Source organism: Girardinichthys multiradiatus, chromosome 1 (assembly GCF_021462225.1).
Source record: "Girardinichthys multiradiatus isolate DD_20200921_A chromosome 1, DD_fGirMul_XY1, whole genome shotgun sequence".
Lineage (NCBI taxonomy): Eukaryota > Metazoa > Chordata > Actinopteri > Cyprinodontiformes > Goodeidae > Girardinichthys > Girardinichthys multiradiatus.
Genome location: NC_061794.1, coordinates 34,887,601 through 34,909,947, shown reverse-complemented (window position 1 = coordinate 34,909,947; position 22,347 = coordinate 34,887,601). Strand labels below are relative to the sequence as shown.

At 38.1% G+C, this 22,347-nt stretch overlaps 1 protein-coding gene and 1 long non-coding RNA gene across 2 annotated transcripts in view; one reads left to right on the top strand and one right to left on the bottom strand.

Annotated features, from left to right (window-relative positions):
* Window positions 1-1,432: 1,432 nt before the first annotated feature.
* The window catches only part of LOC124870030 (nuclear receptor coactivator 3-like), a 104,585-nt gene continuing 83,670 nt past the window's right edge, over window positions 1,433-22,347 (bottom strand). The window contains exons 17-24 of the mRNA XM_047368446.1: window positions 11,849-11,954; window positions 11,587-11,758; window positions 10,947-11,273; window positions 10,293-10,391; window positions 9,939-10,188; window positions 9,585-9,762; window positions 9,287-9,491; window positions 1,433-6,470 (exon numbers count right to left, since the gene is read on the bottom strand). Of these exons, the coding sequence (XP_047224402.1) occupies window positions 6,459-6,470; window positions 9,287-9,491; window positions 9,585-9,762; window positions 9,939-10,188; window positions 10,293-10,391; window positions 10,947-11,273; window positions 11,587-11,758; window positions 11,849-11,954 (1,349 nt within the window). The 3' untranslated portion in view covers window positions 1,433-6,458. The remainder of the gene's footprint in view (window positions 6,471-9,286; window positions 9,492-9,584; window positions 9,763-9,938; window positions 10,189-10,292; window positions 10,392-10,946; window positions 11,274-11,586; window positions 11,759-11,848; window positions 11,955-22,347) is intronic.
* LOC124870035 lies at window positions 11,166-11,679 on the top strand. Its single transcript, XR_007038708.1, has 3 exons — window positions 11,166-11,306; window positions 11,379-11,436; window positions 11,538-11,679. It is a non-coding gene; the product is annotated as an uncharacterized LOC124870035 (long non-coding RNA).

Genomic DNA, 22,347 nt, shown 5'->3' with positions numbered 1-22,347 from the left:
GAAGCATTGTCACAAGAACAAAGAAATTGATATTAAGCTTTAATCTTCACTGAAGATAACTTTCCTTGTTTTGTTTTATTGGAACACTAAAACCTGCAAAGATAATATTTCATAACCTTGATGCATTTGAATTCCCCGTAATAACATCCAGCTGTATGGAAAAGACATGTATAAAAACTTGCTGTGGAGACACAGTGGCTCCAAAGATTTTCTATAGAATTAAGACTGATAGACATAATCCTAACAGATTGATTTAGGATTATTGTTGCATAACCAAAATGTTTGTATCCGATAGAAAATGAGAAAGACATCTTTCCTAAAAACAAAAAATAAACAATGCAAAAGGTGTATCAATTAAAAATAATCAGTTTGTATTTGTATTTTCATAAAAGATAGCAAATCAAAAATTATTTTTATACTTCTTAATAATCAACAGACAAATCTTTTTGGGCATAGCAGTCATCAAACTCTTTTAATTGTTGACCAGTCTTTTGCATGTTTCTACTCCTAGTGTATAGATTTATCTTTGATGATGAGTGTTTAAGGTTGGAAGGCCTTCTTGCATCACCCTAATCTTTAGGTCCCTACCCATATCCTCTATCAGGTTCAAATATGGAGTCTGACTTTATATTACATGTTGGTAAAATTAAAATATTACAAAATTGTACAGAAAATGAGTCACATTAAATGTGAGTGATTTGTCTCGGTGTCATGTTTTGAATTACAAAAAAATTAAGTTTTTAATGAGTGTGTACACTTTTGATCGGCTGTACACAAGTACGGCACTTGTTTAAATTTGTCTTTTACCAAGGACAGTGCATAAGTGAATGTGCATCAGATGTCAGCCTCTATGTCAAAGTCTAGGCTAAATTATCTGAACACATCTTTTAAATTAGACATTTTACATAAGAAAACTACTACAAAAGTAATGAGACTATCAAGGTATTTTAAAAAAGTGCCTCTGTTCCTCAACAGTACTTGGGTCAGGTTTTTAGAAGCTTTGTCAGTACTTTAAGGAGCCGCTGAGTTCAGCAGGTTTGTAAGCGTCAGAAGGCGGGTTATGGTGTCCTTAAAGCGGTGTCAGATCCATTAAGGGAGGCAAAATCTTCAGGAGCAAACAAAAAGCAGGGTGGGTCTCACATGTAGGAGGGCATACAGCAGGAAATGAGCAGAAGATGAAAGCAAGGCTGCAGACAGCAACGTGGTGGACGATGACTCAACCCTCACTGACTTCTTTCACACTCTGAATCCCCTTCACATGTTGATAGCCCCTCATCCACTCACACACACTAATGTTCCCTTTATTCCCGGCCAAGATGACCTTTTGCTTGCAGTTAGTTGCTCCTGAAAGGAATGGTTACCAAGGTTACAGACTACTTCAGCAATAAATTCAACTGTGCACTTGAAAAAACAAACCACAACTGACACATTGTAATGTTTAAATATAAATTTGTATTTACATCAATATTAACATCAAGAAACAAGGTAAGAAAAAAACCCAACAGTATTTTATATCCTGTGATCATGACCGTGTGTTTTCCAGATACGTGGTCGGTTTTCATGAGCTCCTGCAACGTCAAAAGAAGAGTAACATTTCCTGTTTTCAATATTTATATTCCTCAAAGAGACAGGGGGGCGTTAGAAAACAGCTCCAGTCTGTTGTTAAGAGACATAAAAATAACATCGATCAAGAATAAAACCTCCTCTCTAGCTTAAAACAACATTCTTGATAAAATGTGAGCACCACATAGAAAAATCAACTGTCCGTAAGGTCCACAGAAAGAAAACCAAGATTTGAACCACCTAAGCAGAACCAGACAACTCTATTATTGTCTACGCTACTCTATTTCAGACAGATGAGAGTATTTTATACGGAAACCCAACTTTTGCTCCACTTACATTATAGGTTGTGTGCAACAGTAAAAAGCACACGAGTACTTACACAATCAGCGGAGCTGTTTTTATGCACTGCAGGATGACAAACAGATATCTTTGGATTGAACATGTGTTCAAAGGTAGAGTACGCAACAAAAAGCTCCAGAGGAAACACAAGAGAAACTTAAATGAAAAACAAAACAAAAATGACCAATGGATACGATTATGATTAAAATTCCTCCTTCGGTGGCCGTAATCTGAAGTACAACTACAAGACAGGTCTGAACGACTGACTACATGGCCAAGGTTCAAAGCACTTGGGCCTCAGGAGAGAAGCTAGAGCTGCAAACTGAAGCTAAAGGTCAAGTTCAGAAGATATCAAAACCACCCTCATACTGGCAAGAGGACTGGGCCCATAGAAAACAACACAATTATGTGTCGCTTCTTCTTCTGGGTAGGCATATTTTAGGATTTATTTTTACAATAATTTATTTTTTAAAGAAAAATAACTTATTTTAAAAAGTGTAACAACCCACTAGCACCTGTATGCTTCTGACTACATTCTAGGAAAATAGGAAGAGGTTCAGGATTTAAGGATTAGAAATAAAAAAAGTGCTTTCAGACGGCGGGAAAATGGCAGTATATTGAAGAAATATACACGTACTGCATCCCCAAAAAACAGGTGCTTTCTTTTCAATGAATGTATTGAAAAGAAGAGCCGACCTATGACAGAATAAGAAAATTACACCTTTAAATATTAAGCCTTACAATCTGTGCAAAAACAGTATGTGAGCTAGAAAAGCATAAATATATTTATATATAGTACATTTGAAGCATATTTACAAATCCTTTTTACAGACAAAAGAATGTAAAATGTTCTAAACAAGACATCTAGTTTAATACTGGAGTACCAATCTTTGGGTGCACAATGACTCAGCTTTGTCCTCAGAGGGAAACCAGGAGGAAGGATTATTGTGCGATATTTGCAGGCCAATACGATCATCTACCACTTGCAATGTGATGGGATCTAATTTCTGTGAAGATAACTAGCTTATTTCATTGCAGCAATGTGTGCAAACTGACTGGATTTTTGTGGACACGAACTAGACTGGATTTGCAGCTCTAAGCTAGGAATGCATGTTCTTTTTGTTTCATCGTTACAATTTCCCCATTATTTTCTGTGAACTTTAGCATCTCAGCCACTAGAAATATAAATCTGGTGTGAGAATTAAAGGCGGTCAGAGACCATCTGATTGACCCAATATATTACCAGCATGTAGGGTGTCTATGGATGGGCATTGAAATATGATTTTCAACCAAATATTGCATCAAAGCTATACTTTGCAACTGAGTTATTGAAACTTTGTAAATAGCAACAACCACAGGGTATATTGTGCAACATCTTTAAATGAAATCAATAAAGCATTGGGAAGATGTGAGCCTCCTTTTCAATAAAACCACAGATGCACCAGTCAGAGATTTGTAGCCAATCACCAATTACCAATTTTGTAAAACTTTAGTTTGAAGATACTGAATTCAATCAAATCAGATTTTTTTCAGTATAAAATGCTTTTAGTAAAATAAAAAAATTCCTCAAAAAACAGACCACAAATTAAGAGCTGTCTCTATCTGCATCTCTGAAGATATGAAAATACATTAAAGTTAAGGGACATAGGGATCTAGAAATAAAACCCAACCTAAAGAAACTGTGGAGTTTCTCATTTAAAAGATTATAGCTCACAATTGTTTTTATCACACACTAAAAATATAATTTTTTTCCCATATATTAGTTATTTGAAAGAAGTAACAGCTGTGTCAACCTAATATTTGAAACAAACGTTGTGACTTACTTGTATGTATTAGATTGTTAAATCATCCCTTGGTTTACTTTAATTACAAAGCAGTCCTAAGCAGCCTTTTGGTATTGATCAATCATTAATTAGTTATTTACGACCATAGGAGGTGTCAAACTATGAAACAGAGAGCATTTGGTGTTACACAGCTCTGTAGTTAATAATTGTTTCACTAATATTTCAAAATAAAAACAAAATATTTACATTGCCGACCTCGTAAATTGTTTTTAGTGTCTTATATCAGTGAATGCTAACATTAAACTCTGTGTGAATTCCCAGTGGAGTTTGTAGATTCCCGAAGGTATTATCAAAGGCCACAATCCAACAAATAAATACTTTGTCAAACAAATATTCCTTTATGTGATAATTTAAATAAAACTGCAATTTATGCATTAAATAAACAAAAATATCTCAATATTTGTGCAAATTCTGTCATTTAAAAAAAATGACAGGTTAATAATTAAATGTGTAAGTCATCAACTAAAACTACACTTTATTATATGTTAAAATCATATATAATTACTTCAGTAATAATATTTCCTGTAATACATTTCATTGTTGGCCCTGCTGACTCCCTCTGGCAGACAAAATAAATTTGCAATGTCCTTCAGTATAGGACTATGAATCTGTTAAATAAATATATGTGTTTTAACCAGGCACGTTTTGCTCCGTTTTATCAGTCATTTATACCGGGTTTGTTTTGGTTCAAAGATTCCTTGTAAAGGAAGAGGTCTGAAACAAACCAGGAAAGGGCTGCTTGAAGCAGCCAAAGTCATGACTGAAAGAGGACCACAGGTAAGAACATAAATAATAAGATTTTATATAGTCAACATGCACCTGTTTGGTTGTGAACTTATGTTGAATTTTACAAGCAACCAGTTTAAGAGTTATCAATGATGTTAAGATGTACTTCAGTTAAATGTAGATTAATTTATAGCTAATTTCTTGCCTCTAGAAGGAAAGTGATCAGATGAGATGGAGGCAGAAATAACAAGAGCCACTGAACTACAGTCAACACAGGGAGGATGAGACAGTGAGGAAAAAAAGAGAGTAGACTGAGCAGAAAATAATATGAGGGAAAGAAGAAAATGTACATAAGTAATCAAACAAACTCAAACATAAATAGAAGAGGTTTAACGTAACGTTTGGTTGTCAGTCAGCAGTGTCAATAGGCTGTATGTTTTCTCATGGTGACACATAACACTAAGGTAATTCAATTCAATTCAAAAATACTTTGTTAATCCCAAAGGGAAATTGAATTGTCTGCAGTTCCATGTTAAGGTTTAAGGCGCATGTTTTTGCACATGTCTCCATGTTTACTATTGGAAGTACATCAAAGTACATTGAACTGTAAAAGCTGGGTGAGATTCTTGCTAAGATTCCGCCCCAGAATCTGGCCATATGTGCCCTTTAGTTGTCTCTGCACGCCCCTGATTTTAACATATAATGAATACAATTGTTTTGTTAATGATTAATTATCCATGTGTTTTGTGAACTACTGAAAAATTAAAATAATGATCAATTAATTCATTTTAAGTATACTAAATTTTTTTTAAAATCATCACATATTTAAATGTCTACATTGCACCTTTTTCTTGTATTTAATTGTGGCACTTTTAACCCTTGAAAATGTATGGTGTTTTTACGGATGGCATAAAAGATCAGATGTTAACTTCTGACTGGCTGACCCATCAGTACTGGTCAAGTGTAAAATTGACCCTCCCGGATGAAGCAGAGGATGGATCCACATCACGTTTGACCTATGCAGGAGCCGGCATGTTCACCATAAAGTGGTTGAAATTTGTGCAAGATAACCAGAATGTTTCAATTTGTGTTACAACTACTGCTAAATGGTAAAAAGATAACCTCAATCTGTAAAACATGAGGAAAATGACCCTTTTAAAAGGCTTTTAAAAACGTCTTATAAACGAATAACCTTTTTCTCTGGTTCCCACTGAGGAACAAAGCCTGCAAGTTTACCCCACTATAAATCTAGTATCTTGAGAACTTAAAGAAAATTTTAATAGAAAAAAAACTGAAAATGTTTGCTGCTATTTAGTAATTCTTGAATAAAGGCCTCTAAATTGCCACAATCCATTTGCTGTTGGCTTTTCCTTAAAGTGCAACGAGCCAACAGGTTAGTTCAGTCCTACTCAGCTGCATCCTGGATGACGAGACAATGTGCTACTTAATAACATTCATGTGAGCGTCACAACCTGACGGCTCATTAGATGGAGCTGTGTATGCAGGGATCCTCCAGGAGCAGCAGAGCGATGGCAGATGGAAAGATCAGAATCCACATTTTTACATCTGAATTGACTTCCTGGTACATTCGACAAAAGAAGAGGTTGTCTAAATACGTTTACCCATGTGATATAGCTTCACCGTTTGGTCCAATAAAAGGATATACAGAGGAACACAGGCTGCTCAGAAAGGGAGGGACAGCAAATTCATGTCTGTCTCTCTGCGCATCATGGAGAAACAGTTTGTCAGATTTTTAGGAAGGCTGTGTATTTCATCTGACAGTCTGTCTTGTTTTTCCTCCGGCTGCCAGACTGACATTACTGGCCATCATTCCAGAGGGAAGTTCACTCCCCCGTCTGGTGGGAATGTGGCGCTACACCGAGGATCATAACATGCCTGGTTTAATTCCACACACACTGCAGCGCAGCAGCTGTCTGCCAAATCTGGGTGGTGATCACAGTGACACAAAAGCTTGTGACGTGTCCATCAGCAGTATTTCTGGATCATCAGGAGGAAAAAAAACAGAGCGTGAGCATTTAAAGAGAAACTGACCAACAGAGTTCATCTTAAAATAGTAAAGGCATATTAAAAAAGTTATTGGTTCTTGTATCTGAAAAATTATTTCCGTGCTGAGATACAGCAGAGGGAAAGAGACACAAAGTAGATATCTGAACAAAGAAAAGCATCTTTTTATTGAATCTCTTAGAACTGATCTCTTTGTTAATAAATGTTATAACCAAGGAGAAATTTTGGATTTATAAAGATTCACTATCAGAATGAATATCTAATTGATTTCTGACTTTCATTGATCTTTTTAGAACCGTTCTGTTTCCAAGGGTGATTGGTCAGATGAGACAATGATTGTGCTATTTGGCCACAATAAAAAGAGGTATGTTTAGGGGAGTCGACATAAGGCTTTTGCACCTAAAAACACTATACCAACTGCCAAGCATAGGGGTGGCAGTAGTAATCTATGGGCTGTTATGCTGTTAGTAATGTTGTTCCATGGCATGTGGTACCTCAGAGGTTTTCAACTTTACCTGAAATCAACAGTTAGACAGCTGATACTTGGAAAATTCACACTTAGTTTAAATGTATCCTCTCAGATCTGATATTTATTTTAAATCACTAAAGTTGTATATTGATAACACTCTGAAAAAAGAATAGTTAAAAAAAATCACTAAAAAGGCGCAATTATTAAGGTATTCAGGCCCATAACGAGTATATGTAAACCTTTCATCAGAACTGTACATGTAAATATTTTTCATTAAATCAAATGTTAGTCTGTACCTTAATTCTTTAAAGTTAGTTTTAAAAATTATACTATATGTAGCCCATTTTTACAAGCTTAGTTTTAAAATATGGCACAGCTAAATTTAAAATATTTGGTACAGTGCCACTATAAACAATTGTTTCTGTGACACCTGAAAACATGATTTATAATATCATTATATCAAAAGCAGACAGGATAAAGTTATTTTCTAGACGCTTTTAGCGTATGTGGTGTTTAAAATTTGTTTGCAATTGATAGGTAAATTATGGACGTTTTGGTTTGAGAAGCATGGGGCCAACAACAGACCCTTGTGGGACTCCTTTGGATATAGGATTATATGCTCTTGAGATGTACAGGTCCTTCTCAAAATATTAGCATATTGTGATAAAGTTAATTATTTTCCATAATGTCATGATGAAAATTTAACATTAATATATTTTAGATTCATTGCACACTAACTGAAATATTTCAGGTCTTTTATTGTCTTAATACGGATGATTTTGGCATACAGCTCATGAAAACCCAAAATTCCTATCTCACAAAATTAGCATATTTCATCCGACCAATAAAAGAAAAGTGTTTTTAATACAAAAAACGTCAACCTTCAAATAATCATGTACAGTTATGCACTCAATACTTGGTCGGGAATCCTTTTGCAGAAATGACTGCTTCAGTGCGGCGTGGCATGGAGGCAATCAGCCTGTGGCACTGCTGAGGTCTTATGGAGGCCCAGGATGCTTCGATAGCGACCTTTAGCTCATCCAGAGTGTTGGGTCTTGAGTCTCTCAACGTTCTCTTCACAATATCTCACAGATTCTCTATGGGGTTCAGGTCAGGAGAGTTGGCGGGCCAATTGAGCACAGTGATACCATGGTCAGTAAACCATTTACCAGTGGTTTTGGCACTGTGAGCAGGTGCCAGGTCGTGCTGAAAAATGAAATCTTCATCTCCATAAAGCTTTTCAGCAGATGGAAGCATGAAGTGCTCCAAAATCTCCTGATAGCTAGCTGCATTGACCCTGCCCTTGATAAAACACAGTGGACCAACACCAGCAGCTGACACGGCACCCCAGACCATCACTGACTGTGGGTACTTGACACTGGACTTCTGGCATTTTGGCATTTTCTTCTCCCCAGTCTTCCTCCAGACTCTGGCACCTTGATTTCCGAATGACATGCAGAATTTGCTTTCATCCGAAAAAAGTACTTTGGACCACTGAGCAACAGTCCAGTGCTGCTTCTCTGTAGCCCAGGTGAGGCGCTTCTGCTGCTGTTTCTGGTTCAAAAGTGGCTTGACCTGGGGAATGCGGCACCTGTAGCCCATTTCCTGCACACGCCTGTGCACGGTGGCTCTGGATGTTTCTACTCCAGACTCAGTCCACTGCTTCCGCAAGTCCCCCAAGGTCTGGAATCGGCCCTTCTCCACAATCTTCCTCAGGGTCCGGTCACCTCTTCTCGTTGTGCAGCGTTTTCTGCCACACTTTTTCCTTCCCACAGACTTCCCACTGAGGTGCCTTGATACAGCACTCTGGGAACAGCCTATTCGTTCAGAAATTTCTTTCTGTGTCTTACCCTCTTGCTTGAGGGTGTCAATAGTGGCCTTCTGGACAGCAGTCAGGTCGGCAGTCTTACCCATGATTGGGGTTTTGAGTGATGAACCAGGCTGGGAGTTTTAAAGGCCTCAGGAATCTTTTGCAGGTGTTTAGAGTTAACTCGATTCAGATGATTAGGTTCATAGCTCGTTTAGAGACCCTTTTAATGATATGCTAATTTTGTGAGATAGGAATTTTGGGTTTTCATGAGCTGTATGCCAAAATCATCCATATTAAGACAATAAAAGACCTGAAATATTTCAGTTAGTGTGCAATGAATCTAAAATATATGAATGTTAAATTTTCATCATTACATTATGGAAAATAATGAACTTTATCACAATATGCTAATATTTTGAGAAGGACCTGTATTCAGATATATTAATGGTCTTCAGACTAAACATGAAGGAATGTTCCTTAATTACTAAGACTCCCACTCTCTGCACAAACCTGATCGGGCCCCATAGGCATCCTCCCCATAACCATTGGGTTCATTCCCATCTGTCCACCCATCGGTCCCATATGACCTCCTCCTCCACTGGCCGGCATGGCCCCATTCATCATCATGCCTCCATACTGCCCTGGATTTCCCTGCTGCCCAAACTGCTGCTGACTCAGTGGTGCCTGCGGCCCAAACTGCTGCTGAGGGTATGAACTAGTGACAAAAGAGTGAAAGGCAGACAGGATTTAACTTAAAAAAACTTTAGTAAAACTGACAGACAGGTGTAAAGAAGTGACGGTGTCATACCTGTTGCGTCCCATGCCTCCCTGCGCCCAGCCTTTCATATCAGTACCCGGGTATATGGGCCCCCCCTGTGAGTGCTGTTGCATCATGGGGTTTTGAGGCCCCATGCGACCCGGCATCATGGCATTAGGAGGACTTCCACCTGCTGGGCCAAAAGAGGGGTCACCTTGGTGGCCCATGCCTGTTGAGAAAAAGCATTCAGTGTCTCTCCTTCATCACACTGGAAATAGTACAAAATAGCATAAAAAATTAAAAAGAATTGACCTTATTATCTCATCTGTAAATAATTTATTTTACCAAAGATTGCTGTATAGCTTAGATTCACCAGAAGGGAGCAGCAGCATTCTCTAAACTCACCATAGCTCCCACCATAGCCAAACTGCTGGGGACCTGGCTGACCCATGTTTGGTCCTCCCATGGGGCTGTCCATGCCCCCAGGAGCCGTCACGTTTGGAGGGGGACTGAAACCCCCCGCAGCAGCAGCGGCGGCTGCAGCTGCTTGCTGCTGTTGCTGTTGCATCATCATCATCATGCGCTGCCTCCTCATGTGCATGTTAACCACGTCTCGGTTACGCTGAACCATCATCTGAGCATTTATGAAACCCTGCTGCACAAGGCAGATGTCTTGTTCATGTTTTACTTGGCAAAATTATCCGCTGCTCAAAACATAAAGATTACAATCTTTATTTTAATACATTTAATACATTTTACCTGTCCTCCCATGCCGGGCTGCATGCCAGGCCTCATGCCAGGGTTTCCTCCTGGGCTCTCCATCTTCATTGCCATGCCCTGCCGTGCCTGATTCATGAACTCGACAAAAAGAATAACAAATTTAGAGAAATAGAAGAGATAATATAACATTTTTCCACTTTCTGATCATCTGTTAGTCAATGAGACTAACAGGCAAGTTTCATTTTTTTAGTTTTGAGTATTGGAGCAGAATGAATTAAAATAGTAGAACAGAAAAGTTGCTGCTAAGCACAATGGTACAATTAAAAACAAACAAAAAATCAGAAAACTAAACAAAGATGTGATGCATAATCATATAAAAATGTAGGTTTTGCTGTTATGTTTTGGCACTTTGGATTATAAAAAAAATACTGACAACTGCTGACTTCAACAGGAAAAAAAATTTAACCCCAAAATGATCAGTAAATAACAGTGAGACGTGGGTCTTTACTATAATCAATTTTATCCATGGTTTTAATCTGTTTTCAAAAAATGGAACCTGTAAAAATCTGACAGAAAAAAATGGATGGATGGAACATTTTCCAGACCGACTAGATTTAAACATACTGGCAAGCTATGGATAAAATCATGAATAATTGTTGTGTAAAGCCATGTATATTCTACCTGCAATCCTACCTGCTGTCCCTGTAGCCTTTGCTGCAGCTGCAGCCTCATTGGTTTGTTTGCATTCATCATCCTCGGTCGCATCATGTTGGTTCGGGGATGCCCCATGCCCCCCATTCCACCCATTCCAGGGAAGCTACCACCTTGGCCCATTGGCGAGAGCATGGGCCCAAACCCGCTCTGCTGGCCCTGCCCCTGCATGGGGTTTCCTCCATAGCCGGACTGCATAGGCAGGCCAGGGGTTCCGGGATAGCCACCTCCATACAGAGGCTTTTGGTCAAGCATCATGGATGGGTCCTGGCCTGCAAAATGCTCCAGCTGCTGCTCTGCTCCCTGGGTCTGCAGCACATAGGACAAGGAGGACAAAGACAGGTTTGTCAAACTTCTCAGTTTAATTGATTCATCTCCGCCTGGTCGGCTCAGTAATTGCCTTTTTCTAAGCAGCACAGACGGACTCCTTAAGGCTCATCTATCTCCCTTCAGTGAGAGGACAGTGAACACAGTGAGTCATGACTGAAATTTTGAATGCAAAAATTAATGAGGCGGTCTGTCGTGACTCACAGTATGACAAATAATCTTTTCTCCTCTTTGCAACACTTTCAGAGAGCGCTACAAGCCTACACATGAGATTGTCTGCTTTTTGACACCTTACCTGGCTGACAAGGTCTGGGATACCAAGAGCTCGGTCTATCTCCTCCAGAGCGATGCCGTCTGTGTTATTTAGCAGTGAATCCAGCTGGTCCAGAAGTGCCCTCTCATCACTCTGACCCTCACTGGTGGTGGGAGGAACCAGAAGATCATCTAAGGGGTTTCCAAACTGTCGCCTACAACACACAAACAGAAAAAATTAAAAAGGTTCAGATTACGGCTGGTAATGCAAAGTGAATGCAAACTATGAAAATTTTTACACTTACCTGTTTCCTTCCGTGTTCATCATTGGTTCAGGCCAGGAGGGGGACCGGCTGGGCTGGCCCTGCTGGCTGAAGGGACTCATACCCATGCCCATATCAGAAGAACCTCCTAAACAATCAAATAAAAGGAAGGAAGATAACAGTGAATGAGATGCAGGGGTTTTAGTAGAAATTGTGCAATGAAAGTCCAATTTCAGCAAAAATACGTAAGAATCAAAAGGAAACTGTAGCAGTTTTAAAGTACTAATGGTATTACAGTAATAAACAGTTTATACTTACATTATTGGAACCTATGTTGACAGGGCAGCTTTATTTTAAATATATTTAACTTATGACTGCACATTAAATAGTCTTATAGTTCAGAATGGCACTGTCACACTCTTACTAACAAATAAAATGGTCAATAGCACTTTTTATAACAGGAAGCTAATTCATAAAGGTAAGAGAGTTTAAAACATTGTAATTTTCTAGATTTAGATGAAAGGAATCCTCAAATTTTTTTGTGAGTTAGCTCAAAACATTTTAGACCCTCCATACACAGCTTCGTTTATAACTTGCCAGGGGTTACATCTTAAAACACTGCAAACTCAGGGGTAATGTGTAGCTTTAAAATATTTAAAATAAATTGTGTGCTGTATCAGCCACCAGAGGCAGCATCGAGAGAAAGATCTAGTCACATATGTGTTAAATGGTTTTAAAGTGTTGATAGCACATAGTCTTGTGATGGAAATTCTTGCAGTAAGCATTTCACAGTGTATGATTTTTTTTCATCTTACTCCTCAGAACATCTGTGTTAGGGAGTAAGCTGTAAAGCCATTATCAGAAGTTTAATGGTTCAGACCCATCTTTAGGACAATGTCAGTTAGGGCAGTTAGGTCTGTTCCTAGATAAGCTTGTCACTGTTGAACTCAAGAAGGGTTGGGGTCATAGAACATGGACTCTTTGCAATTGAGATAACACTGTCATGTTCTGGTATAAATACTGTGTGTAAATGTTGATCGGGGCTCTGTTCAACTGACTTGCTTGGTGACAGAGTCATTCAAACGCTGAATGCCTTTGAATAAAACTTATAAAGACAAAGTCCGGATTTTCTCTTGTTATGAGTCAACTTCTACCCACTTTGATAAGAAAATTCCACAACAATTTTAGCGTCACGAACAGGATCTAACGTGCCAGAGGAGACCGCAGGAGGGGACACGGACGCCTGGCCAGCCTGGAGACGTTGTCCTCAGTCCACCTCTATATTACGGTAGTGGAGTCCGGGTGCCCGCCTGCGGCTTCTGGCTGATTGGATACGAACTAATTGTCTACAAATATATCTGGGTGAGAAGTTGCTCTGTATGATATAATGTATATTTTTTTTACACATTAACCATCATCTCCTAATTAATTAATTAGGTTCCAGAGTTGCGAGAGGGAGGACATCAGCTGAGGGCCCGGTTACCCTGTAGAGGAATGGCAGGGAGGTTCTTATTGGTAACAATTGGTGGTTTTTAGCAATTTTCTACACCTCATAAAGGAGAAAAGCCAGTCGGCAGACGTGCCGCTGAACAGGTAAAAAAAAATGGTTCCGGAACCTTGAGGCATCAGGGGTGTCTCCTTCTTCATACTCTGATTTATAAAATAATGAAAGGGAAAAGTGGGGATGATTGTGTGAAATGTGCTTTAATTTGGAAGATAAATTTGGTTTTTCACAGCGTGGAAGTTTGAGTGTAAATAAGTTAAATAGTTTAAAAAGTTTCAAGTAAAACAGTTGATGGAAAAATAAAAAAAAACACAAGGAAAAGATTAAAAAGCACAGAGTGCATCAATTAAGGGGTTAAAGAGTTAAAACTTTCCTGAAGGAAGTTTTGTTTGTCTTAAATATTGCGATCAGTCGGGAAAAGAAGGTAAAAGTGAAAAGGGACATTAGAGAGTCGAAAAGAAAGTTGTTTTAGAAAGAATTATAGTGCATGTTATGAAAGGAAGTGACAGGCAGGGGGACAACTGACTGACTGATAATATTTCTTTGTGCAAAATCTGAACCTATACTAAACTTTTTCTTCTGCCTCTCTCACACACAAATACACACATATATGGGATTTGAGTTCAACATCTGCGTTTTTGAGTCTGGATTTTAGAAACCTGCCCTTCTCCATGGCTACTCCGCCAGAGACGCTTCTCCAGCACGGCCTGAAAGAGAGAGTTTTGCCTTCCTGCATGTTGAAAATCGCAGTGTGACTTTCTACAAGAAAAAAAACCGAAACTCAGAAGAAGTCTGGACCCACTGAGATGGACAAAGATCCATGCTGTTTGCAAGAGCCAGAAGAGCGATACACTGGATTTATATTGAAAGCACATCTTATGCGGGCAGAAGAGAAACCGGAGCAAAGTTTCTTCTTTCTCCCTCCTGGAGAAGTTAAAGTGGACAAAGAATGATTGAATGTCTCACCAACAGACCTGGGAAGGGCCTGGTTGGTTTTTGGACTGATAGAGGACTGTGTGCCTGACAGTCTGACTCTGGAGCGATTTAGAAACTGATGGGTGTAACGTACAAACACACACACACATAAATCCTTTCCTATTTTCTGCAATGAAGAACGCTTATTAACCGCTGCTCATGTGACGCTTGCTTGACGTTGACAGATATAGCGGGTTAAAATATTATTTTAGGGTTAGAAAAGTATCTTTAAAAGGGTGATAACTTAACTCATTTTCCAGTTAATTCTTTTAGAGAAACAAGTTCTCTTTTGTCGTGGAATATTCAGGGTCAATTATTATAGTTATTAAAAGTTATGAAAATGCAGAGGAAGTTACAACATCTCCAAAACTCAGCAGTAACCATGTGTTTCTATGTTATTCTCAGGACAGATCTCATGAAGGAGTATTTTTAAAACCCAGCGAATGCGTAAAACCTGATGGGTTTCTCCTTCAGGTATAATTTTCTGTTGTCAGAGTTTGTATCCCATAAATCTAATGGGTAGAGACCTCATTAAAACAGGCTTAGTTCTACTGCAGATGGTCTTCATACAGTCTCTGACACAGTACTTACAGTTTGGTGCAGTTTATGTCCGCAAGTGTTAACTGACGCTTATGGAAAGTACAAATTCATTGTTTTTCACAGCAGCTGCTGGGAAGAGGTTATATTGGTTTTTTTTCTTCCCTCTTCTGATTCATGCAGCGTGTTGATTTACACTGTACCTTATATCAGGTCCTGACAAAAACTATGAAAGGTTTGGTTCTGCAGGTTCTTTTTTCTCCCTTTGGAGAAGGAAAGGACACCTGATCAGTTCTGTGTTGCATAGAAATATTAAAACACTTGTTGTTTTCTAAGATATCACCAGCTAAAAAACTTTTAAAACTTTGAGAGTAATTGGTTTTGTTAAACACATTTCCCTTGGTAAAACAAACCTCTAAAATGAGTATGAAAAATTGGGTTATTTAGAAAGAATCTGATTGGACAGTGGTACCACACAAAAATTAAACTAATCTCATGTTTCCTAAAAGACTCTGCATGAAAAGGCCTTCAGAACCGTGGAGTTATTTTCCACCACAGTAACAAGTTTTTTTAAGCATGCTTTTTCTTTATTTTAAAACAGATCTGTTTTTTTATTTTGTTTTTGTTTTTTTAGCATAATGTTTGTCTGAAGCTTCTTATGAACTGGGTTAGAAGCAAATATGATCTGAGGTAAATTAGGAGCTGTGAACTAATAATTTTAAATCTGATTATTGTCCAAGCAGAAACAATATATTTAGCCAATCCTTCAATCTCTGCAGAAAGTTAACACCATTGTTCAATGCAGTAGTACTCAACTTGTGGTTCTTGGACTCCTGAAGCCTGTAAGCTATAGATTTTGGGTCCATAAAATTATAATATTTAATTAAAGGTAGGCTGATTACTTATTAAAATAGATCTAAGCCAATGATGAGTTCCAGTCATTTGGTGGCTTTGAAATGCAATAATACTCAAAACTTTCTACTCTGGGGACACAGATTGGGGTTGAAGAGTTTAGTTTTGGAACCAAGGTTAGGACTTGTATAACGGAATAAAGACAAGTAAAATCCTTCATTTTAGAAAAAGAAAAGAAATAAAGGCCCTCTTAACAGTAAGAGGATGGTCGGCTCAAACTCAAGTCTCCTTGTTTGATTTCTTAGGGTTTAAAGATTAAAGGAATACATATGAGTACAAAGATACACAAGGTGATTTCAGATTACTAAGAGATAAAATATTGGAACATTTATCAGCATTTGGATTGTAAAAGAGGGGTTCTAGTAATAAGTTCTCCCCAATTCTCAAAATTTAAATAGCCCAAATTAAAGAAAATGAGAAAAAGTCCAGTTTGGAGACAAGCTTCTTATCTTAATTTCTGATTAAGTGAAACACTGCAGTTTTTGTTTAGTTTGGGTATAACATGAAAATGTCAACGCTGACTTTTCTAATTTCCCCTCGGGGATCAATAAAGTATCTTTGAATTTGAATTTAATTAAATTAAAAATACTTCTTTGCATTTAACTTGAAATTCTGCAATGCAGCTGTGATCAAATTGAGCCAAACAAAAAGAGAATTATAACAATAACTCTCAGGATTGTAGTTATTATTATTACAGAGTTACAGTACAAAGAATTAGCAAAAGGTTTCAGCATCAGTAAATTTGGATTCATATAAGAGAAAACTGTTGCTGTGCTTCTAAATACTTTGAGATTTTTTGGAATATGTGCACTCATTTTTTAAAAAAAAGGATCCTGAAGATTGTCATTACAAAATTGATCAATTATAGCATTAAAAGATATGGCTGAGAAAACATATTCTGAAAAAAGATTGTTAAAAATTCTTTGAATTCTTGAAGCTTCAAATTTGGCCATTTGTCTGTCTCTGATGTTTTGTCTTTGTTTTGTTGGTATGAATGTTTGATTATATGTTGCATGAAACAATAATCCATGTTTAGAATAATGTTTCTAAATCCCAGATTGATTAAACTTTGAGTTTTCAGGAGAGTTAAGAAGCAGCTTGTTTCTGAGGTAGGTGCATGTTAACAGTTTTGCAGTTTAAGTTACCCTAATGTGGGATGGGATGAAAAAACTGTGGTTCCGCCGGCTGTCAATCAGAGGTTAGTTCTGCCTGACTCCGCCCACCTACCAGGTTGGTTCATGCCTTTGTTGTCATGGTAACGCTCAGCACCTCCCTTCCTGAGTTTTAACACTGTTTAAGAGTCAATAGAATCAAAATGCTTGTAGTGATTGTTGCCTTAAAAACATGTTTTTTTGTATAATGATTAAGGATGTAGCATGACTTTTAGATTTATGTGTTTAATTACTAAAAGGTTAATGAAATAGTTTAAACTAGTTTGAAGAATTAGTTTTGCATGCAGAATCATTGGTGATTTATTAGATTGAAAGTTTCCCTGGTACCATTAAGCTAGCTGACAGTTCAAGATATGCCAAAAGTAAGGAATATATTTTTGATAAAGAATGAGAGTTATGATTTCATACTTGGTGGGAATTATTTATGAGATTCAATTTGTAGGGTTTATGCATCTGAATTACATTGGATGTCCATTAATCTAATACTCATCTTTATACAAGACAAATTAGGATGATATGTGACTAATTTCTAAGTGAGACATTGATGAACTGAATAATTAAAGTTTGTGTTTTGTTGTTACTGGAACTGAATTGCAGTTAAAAACATCTGGATTTTTTTTTTTTTTTCTTTATGTTGCTTTCGTTAAATTCATAATGACACATGGTTATGTCAGAATTCATTTCTTTGGTTCTAGGTTATGTGATCTTGGTTACTAGAACATTTTTGTACAAACTTTTTGCTGGATTGTCGCATGGGTTGGACCCTGCGCCAGAAGAGGGGAATGTCAGAATAAAGTAACATGGGGTTTCAAACGTTTTAGCACTCATGGGAAAAAGGGTAGCTCATACCTCCAGTGAGGACTTAGTGACAATGCGAGAGAGACGTTGTACTTTGTTTATATAAATGGTGCATAGTTCCCTAAGACCACATTCTGATAACCTCTCTGAAATTATGGTGTTGATTTTTTGTGAAATTTTATATCTCCACAGATTAGACCATTTTTGAAATTCTTTGTGGGTATTCTGAAACTATGAAATGTTGACCTGTAATCAGACCTTCCTCAAACATCATGTCACATTTTTGATATTCAGAATATTTAGCTGATGGTCATTGCTAGTATATCAGGTGAAGTCAGAAGATCAATTCTTTGGATTTTGTTGGATGTTTTGATGAAGTTCATGTAGTTAAGCACTTAGGTTTGAGAATGGGACTTTGAATTGAAAATTAGCCAAGTGTTGTGAAGGCTCTACCTATTGTTCTCACGTATATGAGATTGAGACAAAGGACACAGGCAAATCTCAGTCCTTTTGAAGTGCTGTGTGGCAGGTCTCCTAATTTGGACATGGGGATATTGCCAAGATAATTTTCTTCCACATCTTTGTGTGAAGATAGGAGGTTGTTTTACTGTCAAAACCTGTCCACTGTGTTTTCTCAAGTTTCACAGACGGTGAAGGCTGCATTACCAGAAACAGCCACTTCCACCCTCCAGTCCTTTATTCCTGGGGACTGGATTCTGCTCAGAGAATCTAGGAGAAAACACAGGAAGTCCAGGCGCTGGAATGGCCCATATCAGATCCTACTAGACACCCAGAAAAGCTGCAGGAAAGCTGCAGGAAAGCTCCAGCTCCTCCAACTTCATCTGGCTTCCAGGACGCAAGTCATCTTCCAACTGGATCATCCACGGCCTGAAAGGTGTGAGGACAGCGGACCACCACAAGATAAAGAACTGTAAGCTGATCACTGGCGAGTGATTGAACAGGTGGTTGAAGAACACTGTTCTTACAAGGGCACAATAATCCCTTGGGCAGTGCAACGTTATTTCAGAATCTACTTAAGGCCATCGAATTGCCTGAAAGTTAGAAATCATAAGGTAATTTGCCTCACTGCACACACACCACAGTGAGAGATTCTTTCCTCCCACTTTGACAGCGAGACTGACTCTGAGGAGGAAATCTCGGATGCTTTTATCTAACTTTTAGGTTTATTGCTTGATATTTATCATTATGGTATTATTACAAATTTGAATGTGTTCATTTCCACCGTTGTTTAGTTGGACTATGGAAGTCTAACTTCCAGCAGGTTAGAGTTCCTGTTTCTAAATATATTTCTAGAGGAGCTTCCTACGACCGCCCACCTGTACCAGACTGGTAACAGGGCAGCTTGAAGCGCAGAAGCCACTCAGGAGAGGCAGCAGGATTTTTGTTTTTTTAAAAGTTGTTTATAATTTGTTTTCTTTGAGAAAAAACTGTTTGCTTTCTGTACCAGAAGAAAGGACATACCACTTCAAGGTCACGATGCAGTTAAATGGACGATGGTCTGTTCTGATGCTAATGATTGGTATTGCAAGTATTTTTTATAACTCTTGTGTTCATTTTGGGAAAGGTACAGCAAAGACAATGTGTGGTTAATCTGACTAATAATACTCATCAGCGGATTCGAAGAGAGATTCATCACTTTTCTGACTACTATGATCATACTGATAATGTCTGGTGGCAACTAATGCATCAAACCGTGAGGAAGATAAGAAATGATAGTTGCTATGTTTGTTGTTTGATTCCACGTGCTATTAGTGATCAACCATTTTTGGTACCAGTTCCTATTGATACTGCTTATACTCTAGCTACTTTCTTTCCAGATAACCGGTTGGTGGAGGTCATTTTTCCTTGGGTGAGGAATTATGCTGTACGGAAAAGCAGAAATGTTAGTAAATTTTCTAGTGAGACTAATTTAACGTGTGCGTCTACAGGAACTCTTTATAGATTTCGGGGTAATAGAAATCCGATTAAAGATCCAGATATTTGTATTGCTCAGGAGGAAAGCACACCTTATTTCCTTGGAAAGACGGAGGGTTGTAAAACTATTATACCAGTTTCATGTGCCTTGACCCACAGAAATACATCTGGACCATGTCCTGTCAGAACTGATCCTTACACTATTTCAGAATCTTTGGCTCCAGATCCTTTTGTGTTAACTCTTAATCTTGCAGCCTTACCGAATGGAAGTCAATTGTATGGCATGGCAGGTAAATTAACCAGGGTTCTTGTTACTTTTCCTAGTAGAGATGGGTACTCGTGTCCTAAGAACATGGTTTGGATGTGTGGAAACAGATCATATCTGTATCTGCCTGCTAATTGGTCTGGAGTATGTTATCTAGCTCATTTACTACCTACAGTCACTGCTTATGATTCAATCAGCCCATTATTAGAGAGGAAGACAATGCTCAAACGGCAAAAGAGAGCTAGGATCCCACATTGGAAAGGGATTTTGTGTACAATTTTTCCTAGTTATGGTGCTGCTAACGCCGCCCATAGGATTAATGAGTTGTCAGTTGAGTTAGAAAATCTTACTGCTTTATCTGAGGAAGGTTTCACTGTTCTAACTACGGAGCAGCAGGCTATAAGAACTATGACTTTGCAAAATAGAATGGCTTTGGATTATCTGTTAGCTGAGAGGGGTGGTGTTTGTCATTTAATTGGGGAACAATGTTGTACTTTTATTCCTGATGTGTCTAAGAACATGACAAGTATCCATGATAAGTTTGAGGACTTGCTGACGACCCAACGGAAGGAGAATATGAGTTCCTCTTGGAATCCTTGGTCTTGGTTCTTTACTGGTGGATGGACATCTTGGTTAGTAAAGATTGGGGTGATTCTTTTATGTTTCTTTATAATTTTGATGTTTCTCTCATGTTGTATTATTCCAATGGTTAGGGGAATGGTAACTGATACATTTTTCCATGTTACATGTTGATAAGGATGTGAACTTAATTTCTGTTTGTCATGATTGTGATGATTCTGCATTTGAGATGACGGATGGCATGGATACCGATGGATTTTATGTTGCTTAAGATGCTTTAATGATGTGCTAACTCTAAATTGTTTGGGGAGTTATTACTGATGTTCAGCATTTTAGTGGTATACGTGGAGTTTTGATGGTTTTTTTCTTTTGTGGTGTTGTTATTCTTGCCCTTTCAGTTTGTTTTCCTGGTGATTTGCGAACCTTAGCTCTTCGTGGGGCCATGACTATACGGCGTTTGATTTATATATTTTTCTTTTTTCTTTTTTGTTTTTTTCTTTTCTTTTGATTATTTTTCTGGGTGTTGGTTTGCTTGAATTTTTATATGATTGTCTTGTAATCACAAGGGGGGAGTGTGATGGAAATTCTTGCAGTAAGCATTTCACAGTGTATGATTTTTTTTTCATCTTACTCCTCAGAACATCTGTGTTAGAGGAAGAAGCTGTAAAGCCATTATCAGAAGTTTAATGGTTCAGACCCATCTTTAGGACAATGTCAGTTAGGGCAGTTAGGTCTGTTCCTAGATAAGCTTGTCACTGTTGAACTCAAGAAGGGTTGGGGTCATAGAACATGGACTCTTTGCAGTTGAGATAACACTGTCATGTTCTGGTATAAATACTGTGTGTAAATGTTGATCGGGGCTCTGTTCAACTGACTTGCTTGGTGACAGAGTCATTCAAACGCTGAATGCCTTTGAATAAAACTTATAAAGACAAAGTCTGGATTTTCTCTTGTTATGAGTCAACTTCTACCCACTTTGATAAGAAAATTCCACAACAGTCTTTTATCAAGGCTCTATGTAAAACACACATACACAGAATTTAACTGCCATTAAACAATCTGAGAGTAATGCTTTTATTAGTCTAATTTCTGTATCTATGTCCCATTCGGACTGAGGTAGCTGCAAGAAATCCTTATCGCAGGAGAGAGGAGGTGCTCTAAAAAAAGGCCACGTTTCTTATCACTGCTATGCAAAAGATATTCAGTTAAGAAAATCTAAAAATCACAGATGTTTGAAGCAAAAGATGTTGCCCAGACGCTTTAAATTTGTTAAAGGTTGTATGGCTGTGAACTATCACCAGATTATGGCTTAAGATAATGGCAACTCAAGGACTTCTTGACACATTTGCTAAACCTTCTAATAGGAAACTTAACGTAACTTCGGACTCAACTTTTACTGTGGCGGTTCATGGCAGGTCTTTGGTTAGCACTGGTATTTATAAAATAATGATAAACAGAGTTGCATTGTGTCAGGCACTACAGTGGAAATTGGTACTTAGGCTTTTGTTTTTCCATGTGTCTCTAATTGTAACTGATCAGTTGTCTTAGCAGAGCCTATTTGGAACATCTGCAGGTAGTTCAGAATGCTGTAGTGGTGCCACTCAGATGTGACACCACTTCTGTTTCTACTGCATAGAGTTTCAGTAATTCCACTTTCCACCTTTATGATTCTAGTTTTGAGTTTTGGTACTTTAGATAGATTAGCATCCACAGTCCCGAGCAGGTTTCCAAGGCCCAGCTGGTTGCTCAACATGGAAGACTGAAAATAAAGGAGACGGAGCTGATCTTGCTCTCTTCCTCTAAGCTCTAATATATGGAGTCTACGGTCTCAGACCCACCTGTTTCAACTTTCTTGTGTATGTTA